The sequence below is a fragment of the Lemur catta genome, chromosome 18 (genome assembly GCF_020740605.2).
Source record: "Lemur catta isolate mLemCat1 chromosome 18, mLemCat1.pri, whole genome shotgun sequence".
Lineage (NCBI taxonomy): Eukaryota > Metazoa > Chordata > Mammalia > Primates > Lemuridae > Lemur > Lemur catta.
Window position 1 is genome coordinate 38,176,279 of NC_059145.1, and position 15,449 is coordinate 38,191,727.

Here is a 15,449-nt window from a genome sequence, read left to right on the forward strand (position 1 = left end):
CCCGCCCCGCGCGTCATCCCAACTTGGGGCCCCGCTAGGTCAGCCTTAAAGGGCCAGGCGGGCCCCAGCTGGGCGGAGCGGGAGCCCCTAGTGGGCGCCGCCCCCGAGCCGGGACAAAGTAGGAGGCGTGGCTTCCTGAGTCGGTGTTTTCTCCACACGCTGCCAGGCGGCGCTGCGGCATGGCTTGCTAGGCTTCCGCCCTCCCTAGTAGTGACCAACCGCCAGCGTACCCAACTTCTCAATTCTTGCCACCATGCTAAAGGAAGTAGCATCCCGTTGTTTGATTCGCGACTCCCTAGGCCCTGGTGCCTCCGGGCGTCTCACTGGCACTGGCTACTCTTCCCCTCATGCGCCTCTCACGCTCATATCCTTGGCTCATTTCCCCGCTTGTTATACAGGGCCCTTGGGCCAGAAATTCCGTTTCCATTTAGCCAGATCCACCAACTTTTCACCTTTATTTTGGGCTTTTTGTGTCATGTTTAATAATCTCTGCCTCCTACCCCAGTGACAGATACTCTCTATTAGCTTTGTAGTTTTCCTGTCCACATGTAGGTCTCTACTTCATCCTGAGCCCATCTTACATATTTTGAGCCCGTTTCCCCAGGCTGTTAACTCTCATTTCACAGATGAGGAAAATGAGGCCCTGGAGAGAAAACAGCTTGTCTAGAGCCACAGAGAGCCTGGCTGTGGCTGTCTCCGGGGACAAATCTACACTACTCCCGCGCATCACCCCTCCCTCCTACCAGGAAACAGGAACCCAAGCGAGGTGGCTTCGGCTGGGAAGGTGCGGCTTGGGGCAGGGTATCTGCGTGTGCCTCTTCTGCCATCTACAGGCCATCTTCAGGAATGCAGGTTCCGTGACTTCGGTCCCACCCAAAGGCGTTTCGAGCTGTCCTACTCTTGGCTTCCAAATTGAGGCCCCATGAGCGCCTTTCCCCCAACCCCCTGCCCCCCCCAACACATACACATACACATTCTCTCTCTCTCTCCCTCCCTCCCTCTCTCTCTCTCCCTCTCCCTCTACTCCTTTTCCCTCTCCCTGTCTGTCTGTCTTTCTCTCTCTCTCCTCTCACAGACGCTTGCACTGAAGGTCCAAGATGGTCAGAGCTATAGCTCTCAGAGAGCGGGAACTTGTGCCCTCCTCTCAGTGCACCTGGCTCTCCACCACCCACCCCTTACCTGATGACCGTTCTGTGAGTGAATGAGTAACTGAGCGAGTGAAGGGGTGCTACAACTATTATTGGTGGGTACACCCTATGTGCAGATGTTCAGTGAGGACGGGGGTTTGGAGCTCTGCCCTGACAACCCAAAATAAGTGCTGATGCAAAGATCTCAATCAGTGGAGGTTTATTAAACCAAAGTTGACGACACCCCCGGGAAAAACACAAACCACAGACAAATCTGGGACTGGTTTTCCAAAGCAAAATTTGGGAACTCAGTTTTTTAAGGGGATAGAACACACAGGGGAATAAAGGAGGGAAAGAGGAGGACGGGCAGGAGATAAATGGTTACATTCTTGTGAGGCCCAGGAAATCTGTATTTTATATAAGATAAGGTGAATTAGAAAAGACAAAGGGAGTGAAGGAAGCATCAATTATGTAGATGTCCCTGAGTAGGTGGAAGAATGTTTGCTCTTGTCCTGTCTCTGTTCTGCACCTGGGAAGATAAACTTGTAATCAACACTATTAGTGTGGAATTGCACAGACTAGTTTTAGGAGCTAGACTTAGCCTGCAGACCCAAAGTTACAGTTTGCATGTCCTTGTTTATGGGAGGACAGCAAGGAATTTCCTTATGAATGATTTGTGGGGACAGTCTTTGTAGATGCCTGAGGCCTTTTACCTTTCCATGGGGGTCTGGCTGATACATGTTAATAAGAGCTATTTATTTGGAGAGGGGTGTTGCATGATTCAGCCTCCAGGCTTTACCTTCCCTTTTGCATAAGGAGTTGGGAGGAGGGTTGGTCCTGAGATTTTTATATTCCTTTACAGCCCCTATCTCTTCCAGGTGACCTTCAAGCTAGCAGTGTTCAGTGAAGCAGGGGGACCCAGAAGATAGTCTCCGCTGACCATACCAAACCCTGTATGCAGTCTTGTCTCTTGCAGTCCAGATGCTCAGCAGGTGCTCTAGTTGGGTGTCATATGACCTCAGGGAAACTGGAGGAGGGAGGGCATACTCATCCCTTTGGGCACACTCTGCAGATACACAGGACAGACAACCCAGAGATGTTAAGCAACCTGCCTGAGTCTGCAGCTATCATGACAAAGCCGCCAACCAATCTCAAAGCTCAACCTCAGGGCTGGGCTCTTATCCTCGAATCTCGGCCTCCATTCCTGGCCCTCCCTGCCTCCTCACACATGTCCACATGTGTAAACATACTCTCACCCATACACACATGCACTTATGCATTTATATATGTCCACACACAGAGACATGCCTACATGTGGCTGTTGTTAGGTCTGGAGCTGAGAGGGAGACACACAAAGCCTCATGTGTAGCAAAATGCTGTTTATTTTGAGCACCTGGGTGCAGATGGGTGGAGGCCTAAAGAGCATCCACCACGAGGGAGGGGAAAGCCTTGAGTTTTATAGGTTTTTCCAGGGGGAGTGAGCAACTGGACCAGAACAGCCTATGTAATAAATTCTTTTCAAACAACCAATTTCTGGGACCCCTGCTTCAGTCTCATTCTGCAGAGATGGAGGGGTAGCTTCGTTCTTATCAGGGGGGATAGGAATGTCAGCGTCGCTGCAACTGCCTGTGGTCAGAGTTAGCTTTACAACCTCCGGACTCTCCAGACTCCTGCAGCTATTTTCCCAGGCTTTATGATCGCTATTCCATCCTATACATACTTTTCGGGTTCCCACCCGGAACAAACCTAACAGGTCTGTATGTGCATAGACACACATGCACACAACACGCCCGTGCACATACACACATATGCACATGTGCATGTACATACTCACACACATTTATGCCCAGCTGAACCCAGGATCAATGTCCTTGAGCCCCACCTCAGAGCCCTGCAATTTGGAAACTTCTACTGTTAGGTAGACAGTGACGGATACCGGATCTCCTAGGGATGAAAATGGGTGCTGTTACCCCGACCTTGGTCCTGCCCAACCCTAATTCTCTATACCTGGGAGAGGAGGGAATACCCTATGAATCTGCCAATCAGAACTTGGTGTGCCAGCTGCAAAAGAATACAGAGGACTCTCTAGCCCACAGGCCAAGCCGCATGAGTATCATAAAGTCCAGAAAGTGACCTAGAACCCACATGCGCAGTTAAGGTACAGGTCATCTGACTACCAATTGTCTAATCAAAGTGGTTCCATGGTGACCTCTGAACCACATGGGAGGTCCCTATCTTGACACTATGGAATAGGACGCAGACCATAGCCAGTCTCTCTCTCTTTGCCCTTCCTTTTACTTGCCCTGCTGCGACAATGGGTCCAGTCCTCACCTGTGGCGTGTGTACCATGCTCTGTAAACCCGTATCTTGTTCTTGCCCTATAATCCTATCTTTCTCTCTTCAATAAACCTCATTTTCGTACTTGCCTAACTGTGGTGTGTCTGGTCATTCTTCGACCATGGGTGCGCCAAGAACTGAAAGCTTCAGACTGAAACCTAACACTACTGCTGGCAGTCTGGAGAAGGCTCTGACCTCTGAAGGCAACTGGTTTAGGCCCAGTGAACCTGAGGCTGAGCAAGGTCTCATTCTGGATGAGCAGAAGTTTAGGCAGATGAGGGTGGAGGCTGGCTCTTGTCCCAGCTGAGGTCATCTCAGTGCATGCTCTGTGAAGATGTCTTCTTTCTTAAAAATGGAGTTAGATTACAATTATTCTAAAAATTTTATAATTGCATTTTTAAGCTGGTCTCTTTTATTAAAATTTTTAATTACATAAGTAAAACTTGCTAATTGTAATTAACTCAAACCATACAGAAGTGTAAAAAGTAAGCAGTGGCGCTGCCTCTCCCCTCCCAGTCCCCATAACCAATGCCCGTGCTTCTATAGGCACACACATTCCCCACATGGCTCCCCTAGAGGCAGATGCTTTGCAATTGCTCACTTAACCCCAGCACCGTCAGAATATGTGATTTCCCCGCAATGCTCATGTTCCAGCAACTACCTGCCACATCCACCTTCACAATGATGGGAGGATTCAGTATGTGGGATGACTGGGCCTGGGCAGGAATGGGTTCATGGTGGCAGACTTGGCCACACAGTCATCCATAATAGCTGTGTGTCTAAGGGAACAGAGACTGAGGCTTTTGGAATAGCTTATAGTGACCAAGGGGTCCAGTAAGTAAGTGCCTGAGTGAGGGGGGCTGAATCCCCTCACCAACACACGCCTGTGGACTGTCCTTTGGGGATAGGACAGGGGAGGCTGTACATGGGGAGTGGATGGAGACCAAATGAGCCTGCCTTTGAGGAAGGCACTACTGTGTATTCTTGTGACCCATGTTGTGATTGTTCTGGGTGGGGAGGGGTGGGGGGATTCTGCAATAAGGCCAATCCCCGGGGTGCAGAGGAGGGATCATCCTGGAAGGGACAATCTTTGGATATTTGGCTCATGAGGCCATGAGATGGAGCACCACTGGGTGGCAGTGTGGGCCCAGCAGTCAGACCCGGGGCTTGTGGGGAGAAGCCCAGGCAGAGTTAACCCAACAAGGAGTTGGCCAGAGAGACCCGCAAGCCTGAGGCCAGCAGGCACCTGCGGCAGAACAGGGACACATCACTGTTCCCAGCATGCAGGCCAGGCGCCCAGTGCTGTTAAATTCACAAAAAAATAGTTGGAGAGCCAAAGTCCTTGGGACCCTTTGGTTTACATAGACTGACCACTGTAGACAATGCTTTCAAGGGAACACCGGTGGTGCTCTGACATTGACTGGCCTGGGGACAGGGAAACTTCACTGAGGACCTTAAAGCTGGATCCTGAAGGATGCCTAGGAGTTGGCAGATCACCGGAACCTAGAGAGGAAGTGAGTAGAAGGGTGTAGAGCCTTGACTCCAACCCACTACTTGCCAGCTATGAGACCTAAGATACACTGTAATCTCTCTGTGCCTCAGTTTCCTTGACTGTGGTAGTTGTGACAATGAAATGAGGCTAGCAATTGCTGACAGTGCCTGGCACATAGTAAGTGTTCAGTAGAATAGTCATGGTGAGAGGGAAGGAGTATAGTCTTGGGGTAGAAAGCTTGGGATTTGGCCCCATAAAGACCCAGTTTCAAAATCATGCCTTGGTTGCACGGCAGCTGCAAAGCCTCTTTGTCTTCATAGTACTGGGACAGTGGACAGTTCCTACTAGATAGCACCCCACACAGGGTCCCCAGGCACCCTGGCTCTCAAAGCAGGTTATGAGGTATCCATCGCGCCCCACTCCATCCCAAGAAACTGGCTTCTGGCCAAGTCAGGAGGGAGCTGCAGTGCTACACTGAAGCCTAGCTTCCCTTCAGGAAAGGTACAGAAAAATAAGTCCCCTGAAGTCATTTCTCATCTTAACCATTTTACACCCAGTTTCACAGGGCTTTGCTTTCAGGTCTCCTTTGTCCTCTGCCATCCTGAGCAGGGCAAGCTGAGCCCTGTCTGCCCTGGGGAAAGCCTGGACCCTATCATTCAGGCCAGGGGTCTGTCACCTCTGCCCTGGATCTCAAAGCTTGCCTCCTTTCTTGGGAACCTGGGGGCACACACTGGGCAGTAGGAGGTAGGGAGTGGACACTGCCCCCTCTCCAAATCCCACTCCCCTCTGCTCCACCTCCCCCTGCCCCGTTTTCTTCTGGCCCAAGGATTCGGAGGAGGTTTGCCCAAACCCTATAGTCCTTCCACATGCTCCCTGGTGGGTCCAGGGAACTAAAAATGGTGGGGGGCGTCGGGGTAGAAGTGTGGGCTTCTGACTCAGAACTGGGATCAAGTTCCAACCCTGCTATTTCCTAACAAGAGATTTTGTTTCCTGGGGCTCTGTCTTCCAGTCTGCATAAGGGGGGCAATACTAGTTGTTGAAGATCAAATGTAGCTAGTACTCCCTGCAGATGAGAGCAAGTGTCACTGTTCCACACCTCCCACCTCCAGATTATCTCTGGGTGTTTAGAGCTTCAGGTCTGTCAGCATTTTGGGAAGCTGACTATCCCTGCCTGCCTCCTCAAATCTGTAGTCAATTCTTCCCTGATTGGCGGGGTCCAGCCCGAGGTCAGTACCTGCCTAGACTAGATAGTCTCGCCTGATGCAAAAGGGGTTGCTTCTCCCCCAGCTCCTTCAAAGAAAACGTTCTTGCCTGGATTCTTCTGGCTGTGGTGGCCGCAGGCTTGACCTCAGTGGTTCTGTGGGTGCAGGACCGCCCTCTGCACCCTGCTCCTCCCCCATGTCCCTCTCCAGACCCCACCCCATTCCACTCACCTCCCCCCACACCCCGCATACAGAGTCCCGGGGTCCAGGCGCGGCCCAACACGGGGAGCTTGCACACCCCGACAGACCGCCTTGGAAGGGAGGCTAGTAGGGAGCACAGGCCTGGGACCTCGCCACCGCGCTGCCCACGGGTTCGACAGTGAGATAAGAGAGCCCTTCCCCAACGAAGCAGACAGCCAGGAAGCAATCTGGGCTCGGGTTGCCGGAGCCGGACCCCTCCTTAACCTCCCCCAACCCGGTCTTTCCCTACTGGTCTCTCGGTCCCGCCCCGCCGGGTTACGTCACCCGGGGTCCACGGGCTGCAATTGGCCCGCCCTGGCCACTCGGCTCCACCTCTGCACTGTGATTGGTCGGGTCACGGGGCCCCGCCCCGTTTTCCTGGAAAGTTCTTGGAAATCTGTCAAAGGTGTTTCCTTTCACAGCCCCAGGCCCCAGACACCGCCGCCGGCGCCCGCGCGCGGTCCTGGGCCCCACCGCACAGCCTGCGGTTCTAGGAAGACGCCGCTTCCGGGAAGGGCAGGGTCGCGGCGGACAAAGGATTAGGCGACAGCTCGCCCCGCCCTGCTCGCCTGGCCCGCCCCCCTCGCCCTCCCCTGCGGTCGGCGCCGCAGCCTCTCAGTCTCTGCCCGCAGCCGGTGCGCCCCGGGAGCTTACCCTGTGCCCGCGCTCCGAGCCCGCCGACTCCCTGCCGCCGCCGCCGCTCAGCCGAGTCCCCACTCGCGAGCAGCCGCCGCCGTCGCCGCCGCGAGGACATGGTCCTCTGCGTTCAGGGGTAAGCGCGGTTCTCCGCCCCCGCCCAGCCTCTGCGCCGGGCGCACGGGAAAGCACGGGCCTCGTACTGGCTGCCGGGCACTGGGAGGGCTTGGCGGGCCGGAGGTGACCGAGCGCGTAAGGACTTTTGGAGTGCGGCGCTGTATGGGGCTGTGACACCCTCCTCCCCCGCTCACCTCCACTCACACTGTGGGTCGGGAAACTAGGGACTGGCCGGCTACGGGAGGAACACAGGGTGGGCTCAGCTGGGTTCTCACTGGAGCAAGTGGACTCTTACTGCAGGGCGTCCTCCGAGATGTGGCTCACCAGCTCAGACCCGCTTCTGGGACTAGAGCGCTGTACCGTAGCCTGCCGGCTGCCCTGCCAACGGGTGACCTTGGGCCAGCCCCTGCCCCTCTTCTGTGTCCACTCTTCTGCCTCAGCTACCAATTAGGTTCCTCTTGGGAAGCCCCCTGAGATTCTTGCCTCTCCCCAGGCTGGCACCTGATAACCAGAAGCTCTTGGGAGAGTCTGGGTTTGGCCTGGTCCTGCCTGGGGTAGCCCCACAATCGACTCACCCCTCTTCTCAGCCCCATCTGGGATCCCAGTGTGAGAAGGACCCTGGCTCCTGCCTTCCATCTGCAAGTTTCCCAAAGACTTGGGGTGAGGGCCAGTAGAGGGGGGATCCTGAAAAGAGGGAGTCTTGGCCCCAGCTGAGCATTCTGGGCACATCCACTCTGCCCTGAGCCTCAGTAATCTTTTCAGCCAAAGGGTCTGATGCTTTCCACACTGATCTGACAGGAGCTCAGGAAGCTCCAAGGAGAGAGAGAGGAGGTATAAATGGGCGTTCCACACCCAGGGAGAACTGGGTGGCCCAGTGGCTGCTGTTACCAGACCTGGCATGGTGCCAAGTAAAAAAGGGTAGAAGCTGGGGCCAAGCTGAAGTGCCCCTTACTTTGAGCAGTCCTTGGTCCAGGAAAGAGGACATGGTGGTGCTGGGAAGGCTGCTACTCCCTGCTTGTCTCCAGCATGTTCCTTTCTGAATTTTGGGACTCTTGAACTCCTGCCCCTACCACTACCTTCCTCCTCGGGACCCCCTACCCCTTTCCGGGTCCCATAGCCTCTTTCACTTTGCCCTAGCTGAGGGCCCCTTTGTAACCTCAGGGCCAGTGTAGGGTGTCAGGGAACAAAGTTTTTAAGAGATCTCCCCCACACACAGCCACAGAACAGCTGGTGCCCTCCTGGGATGGAGGGCAGGGATTCCCAACTGTAGGTTTGGGCTGGCAGCTTTGCTGGGGGGTAACCCTAGGGGGAGCTCACCCCACTGACGTGTATCCCCAGGTAGGGCTCCACAGCAAGCACACACATGTGCCTGGGACATACCAGCCACCGCCCCCACCACGACGATGACACAGCCATGGACACACCCCTGTCCAGATATACAGTCACTTGCCAGGAGCTTGTGGAGATTGACACTGCCATTTCACACACCCAGATACCCTATCAGCCCCAGAGGTGCCCACACCCACACAAGGGACCTGTCAGAGCTGGGGGTGGGGAGTGTGTGGCCTTGGGGCCATATGTGGCCTTCTGGATCCTTGAGTACGGCCTTTTGACAGAATCCAAATTTTACAAAACAAATCGTTTTAATAAAGAAATTTGTTCTGTGAAGTTTGGATTCAGTTGAGGGGCCACAGTTGGGGATCTGGAAGGCCACCTGTGGTCCTGAAGCTGTAGGTTCCTTAGCTGTCTGGACACGGCCACCCCCAAAGGTTCCAACCTGACTGGCTAGCCACCTTCGGGAAGGCTGTGCTGGGCCCCAGCAGGCAGGTAATCTCAAAATTCGGCCTCCTGCTCCCCAAGTGGGATTTCAGAGCTTCCACAATGTACCCAGGGAAGGTATGGAAAAGTACTTGGCAAGCTACAGTGTGCCAGGGCTGTATAGTCCCTTCTCCCCATGGGTGGTTATAGGGCCATAATTTGTGAGAACCTTCTGAGGGTCACCTGTAACCTATACTGGTCAGATCTGGCTCCTTTACCTGCCTTCTGCCACCAGCTCCTGCTCACTCCTTCCTGCCTTACAGGCAATACCTGACACTGTTTGCCCATGTTGTCATCTCTGCATGGAGTGCCTTCCCCCAGCTCCTTCCTTTGGCCAAGCCGACTCTGACTCCCCCGTGACACCCTGTACTTTTATGACTTTGGGTTATAGTTATTCTTAGTGCCATCTTCCCCAGCCAGTCCTGAGGGCCAGGCCCAATCTCAGTGTCCTGAGGCCCAGCCAGGGACTATCCCCAGAACTGAGGCCTGGGGGTGTATTTTATAAGGAGTGAGGGAGGATCAGCAGTCTCTTCCTTGGAAAGTGGAGCCAGTCCCTGCCCTACTCCCAGGGAGGAAGCTCCAGGATCACCATGCTGCGTGGGCTTCCTCTAGGAGGAAGCTACTACTCAGATTTTAGCTGGCTCAGTTCTCCCAACCCTAACCGTCCAAGAATATGGTGCTACTGAACCTCTCAGTATGTGGGCTGGTGGGACCCTTTATTGGGGGAGAGGGAAACTGAAGCCCACTGAGAAGCAAGCTTAGCACAGGTCATAGAGCCATAGTAAGGCTGGCTTGCCAGGGTGGGATCTGGAATGTGGCTTAAATACCCCGCCCTTTGGTGGGAGCTCATATTTATGGGAGGTAGACTTGCCAGTGCCTTTAGAGGCCACTGTCCACCCCAGACCTCAGCTGAGAGAAGCAGAGGCCGGGATGGGGGAGTTTGTATGGGTAAGGGGTTGTTTCGGCCTCAAAGTCCTGGCCAGTGTGGACGTAGGCTCCTCTGAGAGACACTCCTATCCATGGGGAGGTAGCATGTGACCTCAGGTATCCTACTGTAATCTTGAGGCCTCTCTGGAGGACCCCTTGCAGTCCCAACTAGGACTAGTGCCATTTAATCAGCCTACCTCAGCCAGGACACAAATATGAGACTGCTTTGGACGGGATCCTATCAGTGTGCTGATGACACTCACAATGCCTGTAGGGAATGATCTGTGTTTGGGGCCGATACAAAATAGATTAATTACTGTTTGATAAATGCAGGGGAATGGAGAAGAATCTTTAAAAAGAGGATCTTCACATTGGGGAAACACTCAAGGGAGATTTTCTGATGGCAAGTGGGGGATAGGATACTGGGCTAATTGAGCCTATGTCTGGGTAGAGGGGACACTGAGGCTCATAGTGAGATGGGCCACCCCAAGTCTGGGGCATGGGGATCTCTGGAAATGAGGGAAGGATGGGGCCTCAACTCACTGCCCATCCACCTCCTTTAGACCTTGTCCTTTGCTGGCTGCGGAACGGATCGGGCAGCGGCCCCTGAGGGCCCAGTCCCTGGAACTGCCTGAGCCAGTCATGCAGCCCTTGCCTGTCAGGGCCTTCCTGGAGGAGGTAGCAGAGGAGACCCCAGCCGAGCCGGAGAGTGAGCCCAAGGTGCTGGACCCTGAGGAGGATCTGCTGTGCATAGCCAAGACCTTCTCCTACCTTCGGGAATCTGGTAAGTCTGAGGGGCGGCAGGCCTTGTCCTAGGAAGTGTGGTGGGAGAAGCTTAGCTGTGCCTGTTGAGTCTGATTTGGGAGGCATGGTCCTGCCCGAGAGAGGGCGATGGAAGAGGCACAGTCCTCTCTAGGGAAGTGTGAACCTGCCCTGGGTTGGTGCCCCCAGCTAATTTCCACTGTAACCAGTCCCTCGGCCCCCTCTCTACTTGTCTAGGCTGGTATTGGGGGTCCATTACAGCCAGCGAGGCCCGGCAACACCTGCAGAAGATGCCAGAGGGCACGTTCCTAGTACGAGACAGCACCCACCCCAGCTATCTGTTCACACTGTCGGTCAAAACCACTCGCGGCCCCACCAATGTGCGCATCGAGTATGCCGACTCCAGCTTCCGCCTGGACTCCAACTGCTTGTCTAGGCCTCGCATCCTGGCCTTCCCAGATGTTGTCAGCCTTGTGCAGCACTATGTGGCCTCCTGTGCTGCTGACACCCGAAGTGACAGCCCTGATCCTGCTCCCACCCCGGTCCTGCCTATCCCTAAGGAAGAAGCACCTGGTGACCCAGCACTGCCTGTGGCTGTGGCTACTGCTGTGCACCTGAAACTGGTGCAGCCCTTTGTGCGCAGAAGCAGTGCCCGCAGCCTGCAGCACCTCTGCCGCCTTGTCATCAACCGTCTGGTGGCCGACGTGGACTGCCTACCACTGCCCCGGCGCATGGCCGACTATCTCCGACAGTACCCTTTCCAGCTCTGACTGGGCCGGGTATCTTACCCAGCCTCACCCAGCCACACCCTGGATGGGACACTGGCCCCAGCTGGACTTGGGCTCCCGCTGTCCCTGCTCTAGTCATTCTGGTGCCTGCTTGCATCTGGCAGCTGGATCAGGAAAAGCCACCAAGAGCAAGGCAGAGGGGAGGGGGAGGTGTCACAAACTTAGAGGTGAGTGTCCTCAGGCCCCGTGTGGCTCCATTGTGGTGAGCCATGTATCAGAGGAGAGGGAGACAGGCAGGGCCTGTCTCACCTGTGGCTGGGCCCAGGCCTCCACTCACTTCCCTGCCCTGGCCACTTGAACTGTGTAGACACTGTCAGCCCCAGTTTCTCAGTACCCGGGGTGGGGCCGGCCCCCTACCCTCAGCCAGCCTCTGTTTCTGAGAGGGTGGCAGCCAGAGGGAACTGCGTTTGACAGTGACAGTCCCCTTGTTGGGCGGTGGGCCAGGCTGGGGGACTGCACAGTAATATAGTATTTATTTATTTATTCTCCTTGAGGTTGGTCTCAGGAGTGAGCCAACCCCACCTCTCTGCCCTGAGCACTGGGTGGTCCAGAGACCCCACTCTGCCCCAGTTTCTCTGGTTCTTCCCTGCGGAGAGCCCCATCCTGAGACATGTTACTGGACCGAAGACAGTCCTGGATGTCCTGGCACTGACCCATCCACCTGTGAATGCGTACACACTCTTCTGCCCCCAGCCCTGTTTGGGATGGTGGGCAAATGGACAAGAAAGTGCAACCAGAGCCTCAGTCTCCAGCAGAGGCTATGGCTCACCCACTCGCTGGGCAGAGCCATAAGCGCACAGAGCTGTGTCACTGGCGCGAGCCCCGCAGGAGTGTGTGTGCTGAATTAGGAAGGGGTGCTGGCTTGAGGGCTGCTGCCGTAGCTCTGCTGGGTCGGCTTCCTGGCCAGGAAGTTGCCTGCACGTGACAGAGGGAGAGAAATACATATCTCATAAGTCTTTATAAAATAATGATTATAACAAAGAAACCAGTTTGGTAGTCTTTTTTCTTCCACTGACTTTTCTGTAATGACAATAAAATCATACCTTTCACTTACGGAGCCCTCACTGAGGCCTCTTGAGTTCTGTACACAGTTTCTCCTCTTTGACCTTGTTGTCACCATCCCCTTTTACGTCTGGGCGAGCCGAGAACCAGAGCCCCCGCGGGCTGAGGAGTCCCTGGGGAGGGCTCATTTCCCCTGGTTCTCCTTGGGAATGGGATGGGGCTGAAGGCCAATTAGACTGCCTGCAGGGTCACTGTCCCGGCCACTGCCAGGCAGGGGTGGTAGCAGAGGAACACTAAGCCTGAGAGATGTGTAAACAGGAAGTGCCAATTCAACATTGAAAGTGGAGAATACCAGGGAGCAGGTGCTGTGGACTGCTCCCTGGGGCTGTGTCTTGAGATGAGGAAGCCAATCGCCAGGGCAGTCCTTCCAGGGAGAGGGTACAGTGAGTGCAGGGCACTGAGGCATGACTGGGAGACTCATTCCTGACACAAGGAGGCCCGGGGAGGGCTTGTTCTATGTAGTGAGCAGGGCAATTGAATCGGGGATAGTGGCCAGTAAGCTGGCAGGGTCTGGCCTGGAATGGGGGTGTCTGGGTTTTGGCCCAGGCTGGTTGGGGGACCCTGTCTTCTTACTCAGGGTCCTGTGCACCAGAAGTGGGTAGAAGAGCAATTAAAATGAAAACACCCCCAGCCTGAGCAAGAGTGAGACCCTGTCTCTACTAAAAATAGAAAGAAATTATATGAACAACTAAAAATATATACAGAAAAAATTAGCCAGGCATGGTGGTGCATGCCTGCAGTCCCAGCTACTCAGGAGGCTGAAGCAGGAGGATTCCTTGAGCCCAGGAGTTTGAGGTTGCTGTGAACTATGATGATGCCCCTGCACTCTAGCCTGTGTGACAGAGTGAGACTCTGTCTCTAAAACAAAAAGAAAAGATGATGGATTGAGAGCAGGAAGGGGTGAGGAGTGATGCGTTGATGACAAGGAAAAGGCAGAGAAAGGATAAATAGCAAGAACTCTGGGGAGATGGAGACAGCTGTGGCAAAGACTGGGAGTGACACTGGGTGACAGTGAGCAAGAGATGGGTGAGGGAGGTGGATCTTTATGGGGTGTGGTGCCCAGGTGTCCTGGCTGGCACCTTCTCCGTTGCTGGCAGTAGCTTGGGCCCTTGGCTGGCTGTGGGGCCAGACAGCCTGTTTCCTCCAGGTCACCATGGCCCTGCCAGGGTGTCTGCAGTTCCGCATTCCTTCAGCCTTGATCTTAGCCCCTTTGTCACTCTGAAAATGCCTGAGGTGACCCCTTTGTTTGCTCTCCTATAGATCTGAGTCACCTGGTGGGTGGGTAGTAGACATGCAGGGGCCAGAGGCAGGCCGTTCTCCAACAAGAGGAAGCACAGAAAACTCTTCATCGTCCACAAAGTGGGAGATGTCTCAAGGTGCCCGCTGAGTGCTAGGCGTGGGCTGAGGGCTTTGCACTCACCACACCCTGGGAGTGGGGTCCAAATTTGCCCTCCAATGGGGAAACTGAGGCTCAGAGGGGGTAGGGGCTGACAGAGGTCACTCAATGAGTGGGGCACAGAGCAGAGCTAACCCTCGGGGTCCTGACTGCCATTTGCTCCTAGGATTCCTACATGAGATGGGAAGGTCAAGCAGCTGGATGTCGGCTTCCAGGCAAGTTACTCTTGGATGCTGGCTTCTATCCCCCTGTCTCCCTGCCTGCTGAGAGCTCTGGAGCCATTGGCTTGGCCAACAGGGTCCTGTCCCCTTCACTCTTGCCTCAGCTCAAGCCAGGGTCCAGATCTGGCCTGGGGAGAGGCTGCCCAGATACTTTTCTGGTTCAATATCTCTTCTGACTCCCAATATTTTCCTGGTTCAATTTCCTTTTCATGTTTCCCTACCAGGGGAGTGAGTGATGCCTGCCTACAATAGGGACAGTGGAAGGCATGTCATTGGGCCCCAGACCCAAGACAGAGATCCAGCCTAACATGCTGACAATCCTCTGGCCAACACAATCAACCCAGAGTGGTCCTGGGCTAATAAAAGGGGCGTGCCCGGCTGATGTGAGCCAGGGAGAAAGGGACGAGCCATCTGGTGGGTACACGGAACCCTGCATAACATACAAACAATAACTGCGGTGACCTTTTACCGATGAAGACCTTCACCAGCATGCATGCTCCTTGGGCACCAACTGGGCCAGACTCCATCTAGGCCCTGGGGACACAGTAGGGAACAAAGCTGACACGGTCCCCATCCTCATGGGGCTCATGGGCTAGTGGAGAGCGATAGTAAACAAGTGAACAAAGGGGCACACAGGAAAGATTTGAGAGTGTAAAAAAAGCAAAGCAGGGGAGTGCAGAAGATACTTTGGGTGTGGGGACACCCTGCAGCTGACAGGGTCAGGGAAAGCTCTGGGGCAGGGTGGCACTGAGTCTGGAGACCCAAGCAAAGAGCAGGAGCTGACCCTGCAGAGGACTTCGGGAAGGGATGTCCCAGGTGAAAGGAGCCACCAGTGCAATGGCCCCAAAGCAGAAACAAACCTGGAGAGGCTGCCCGGCGGGGTGGGAAGGGCAGAGGGGCATGTGGATTTTATTCTAGCGTCGTGGGGCACCGTTTCAGAGTTTAGCAGGGGAGTGCTGTGATGTGATGTGCGTTTCTAAGGGACGCACCTGTAAGCTGGGTGGGGATGGCCAGGAGGGCCTGGAGACAGGAGGCAAGAAAGAAGGTGGAGAGGTAGGGACCTGGGGTGGGCTCTGGGGAGGGGCAGGAGGAGGCGAGGGCAGCAACTTCGTGACTCTGGGTGGGGTTCATGCCTCTTGAGTTCTCACTGCTGCCCTGCACACCAGCAGAGGTTGTCCCCATATATAGTGAAGAGGTAAGGTTCAAAGAGGGGTAGTGGCTTGCTTAGGGTCACACCACTCGTGAGAGTCAGAGCCAGGGTTCAGACCTGGTTTGTGTAACCACTGCCCTGTTCTGCCTCCTAGTACTGGCTTGCCTAAGCCTC

General features: G+C 54.8%; 1 protein-coding gene across 3 annotated transcripts; it reads left to right on the forward strand.

Moving 5' to 3' along the window:
- Nucleotides 1-6,849: 6,849 nt before the first annotated feature.
- Nucleotides 6,850-12,499, forward strand: CISH (cytokine inducible SH2 containing protein). 3 transcript variants are annotated; one of them, XM_045530120.1, is made up of 4 exons: nucleotides 7,212-8,579; nucleotides 9,855-9,860; nucleotides 10,460-10,680; nucleotides 10,896-12,499. In XM_045530120.1, exons 1-4 carry the CDS (start codon nucleotides 8,515-8,517, stop codon nucleotides 11,426-11,428), a joined length of 825 nt encoding a protein of 274 aa, XP_045386076.1. In that variant the 5' UTR covers nucleotides 7,212-8,514; the 3' UTR covers nucleotides 11,429-12,499. The 3 variants fall into 3 exon arrangements, with proteins under 3 accessions (XP_045386074.1, XP_045386075.1, XP_045386076.1); XM_045530118.1 differs by lacking the exons at nucleotides 7,212-8,579; nucleotides 9,855-9,860 and adding an exon at nucleotides 6,850-7,170; XM_045530119.1 differs by lacking the exons at nucleotides 7,212-8,579; nucleotides 9,855-9,860 and adding an exon at nucleotides 6,851-7,170 and having other exon boundaries at nucleotides 10,559-10,680.
- The last annotated feature ends 2,950 nt before the right edge of the window (nucleotides 12,500-15,449 follow it).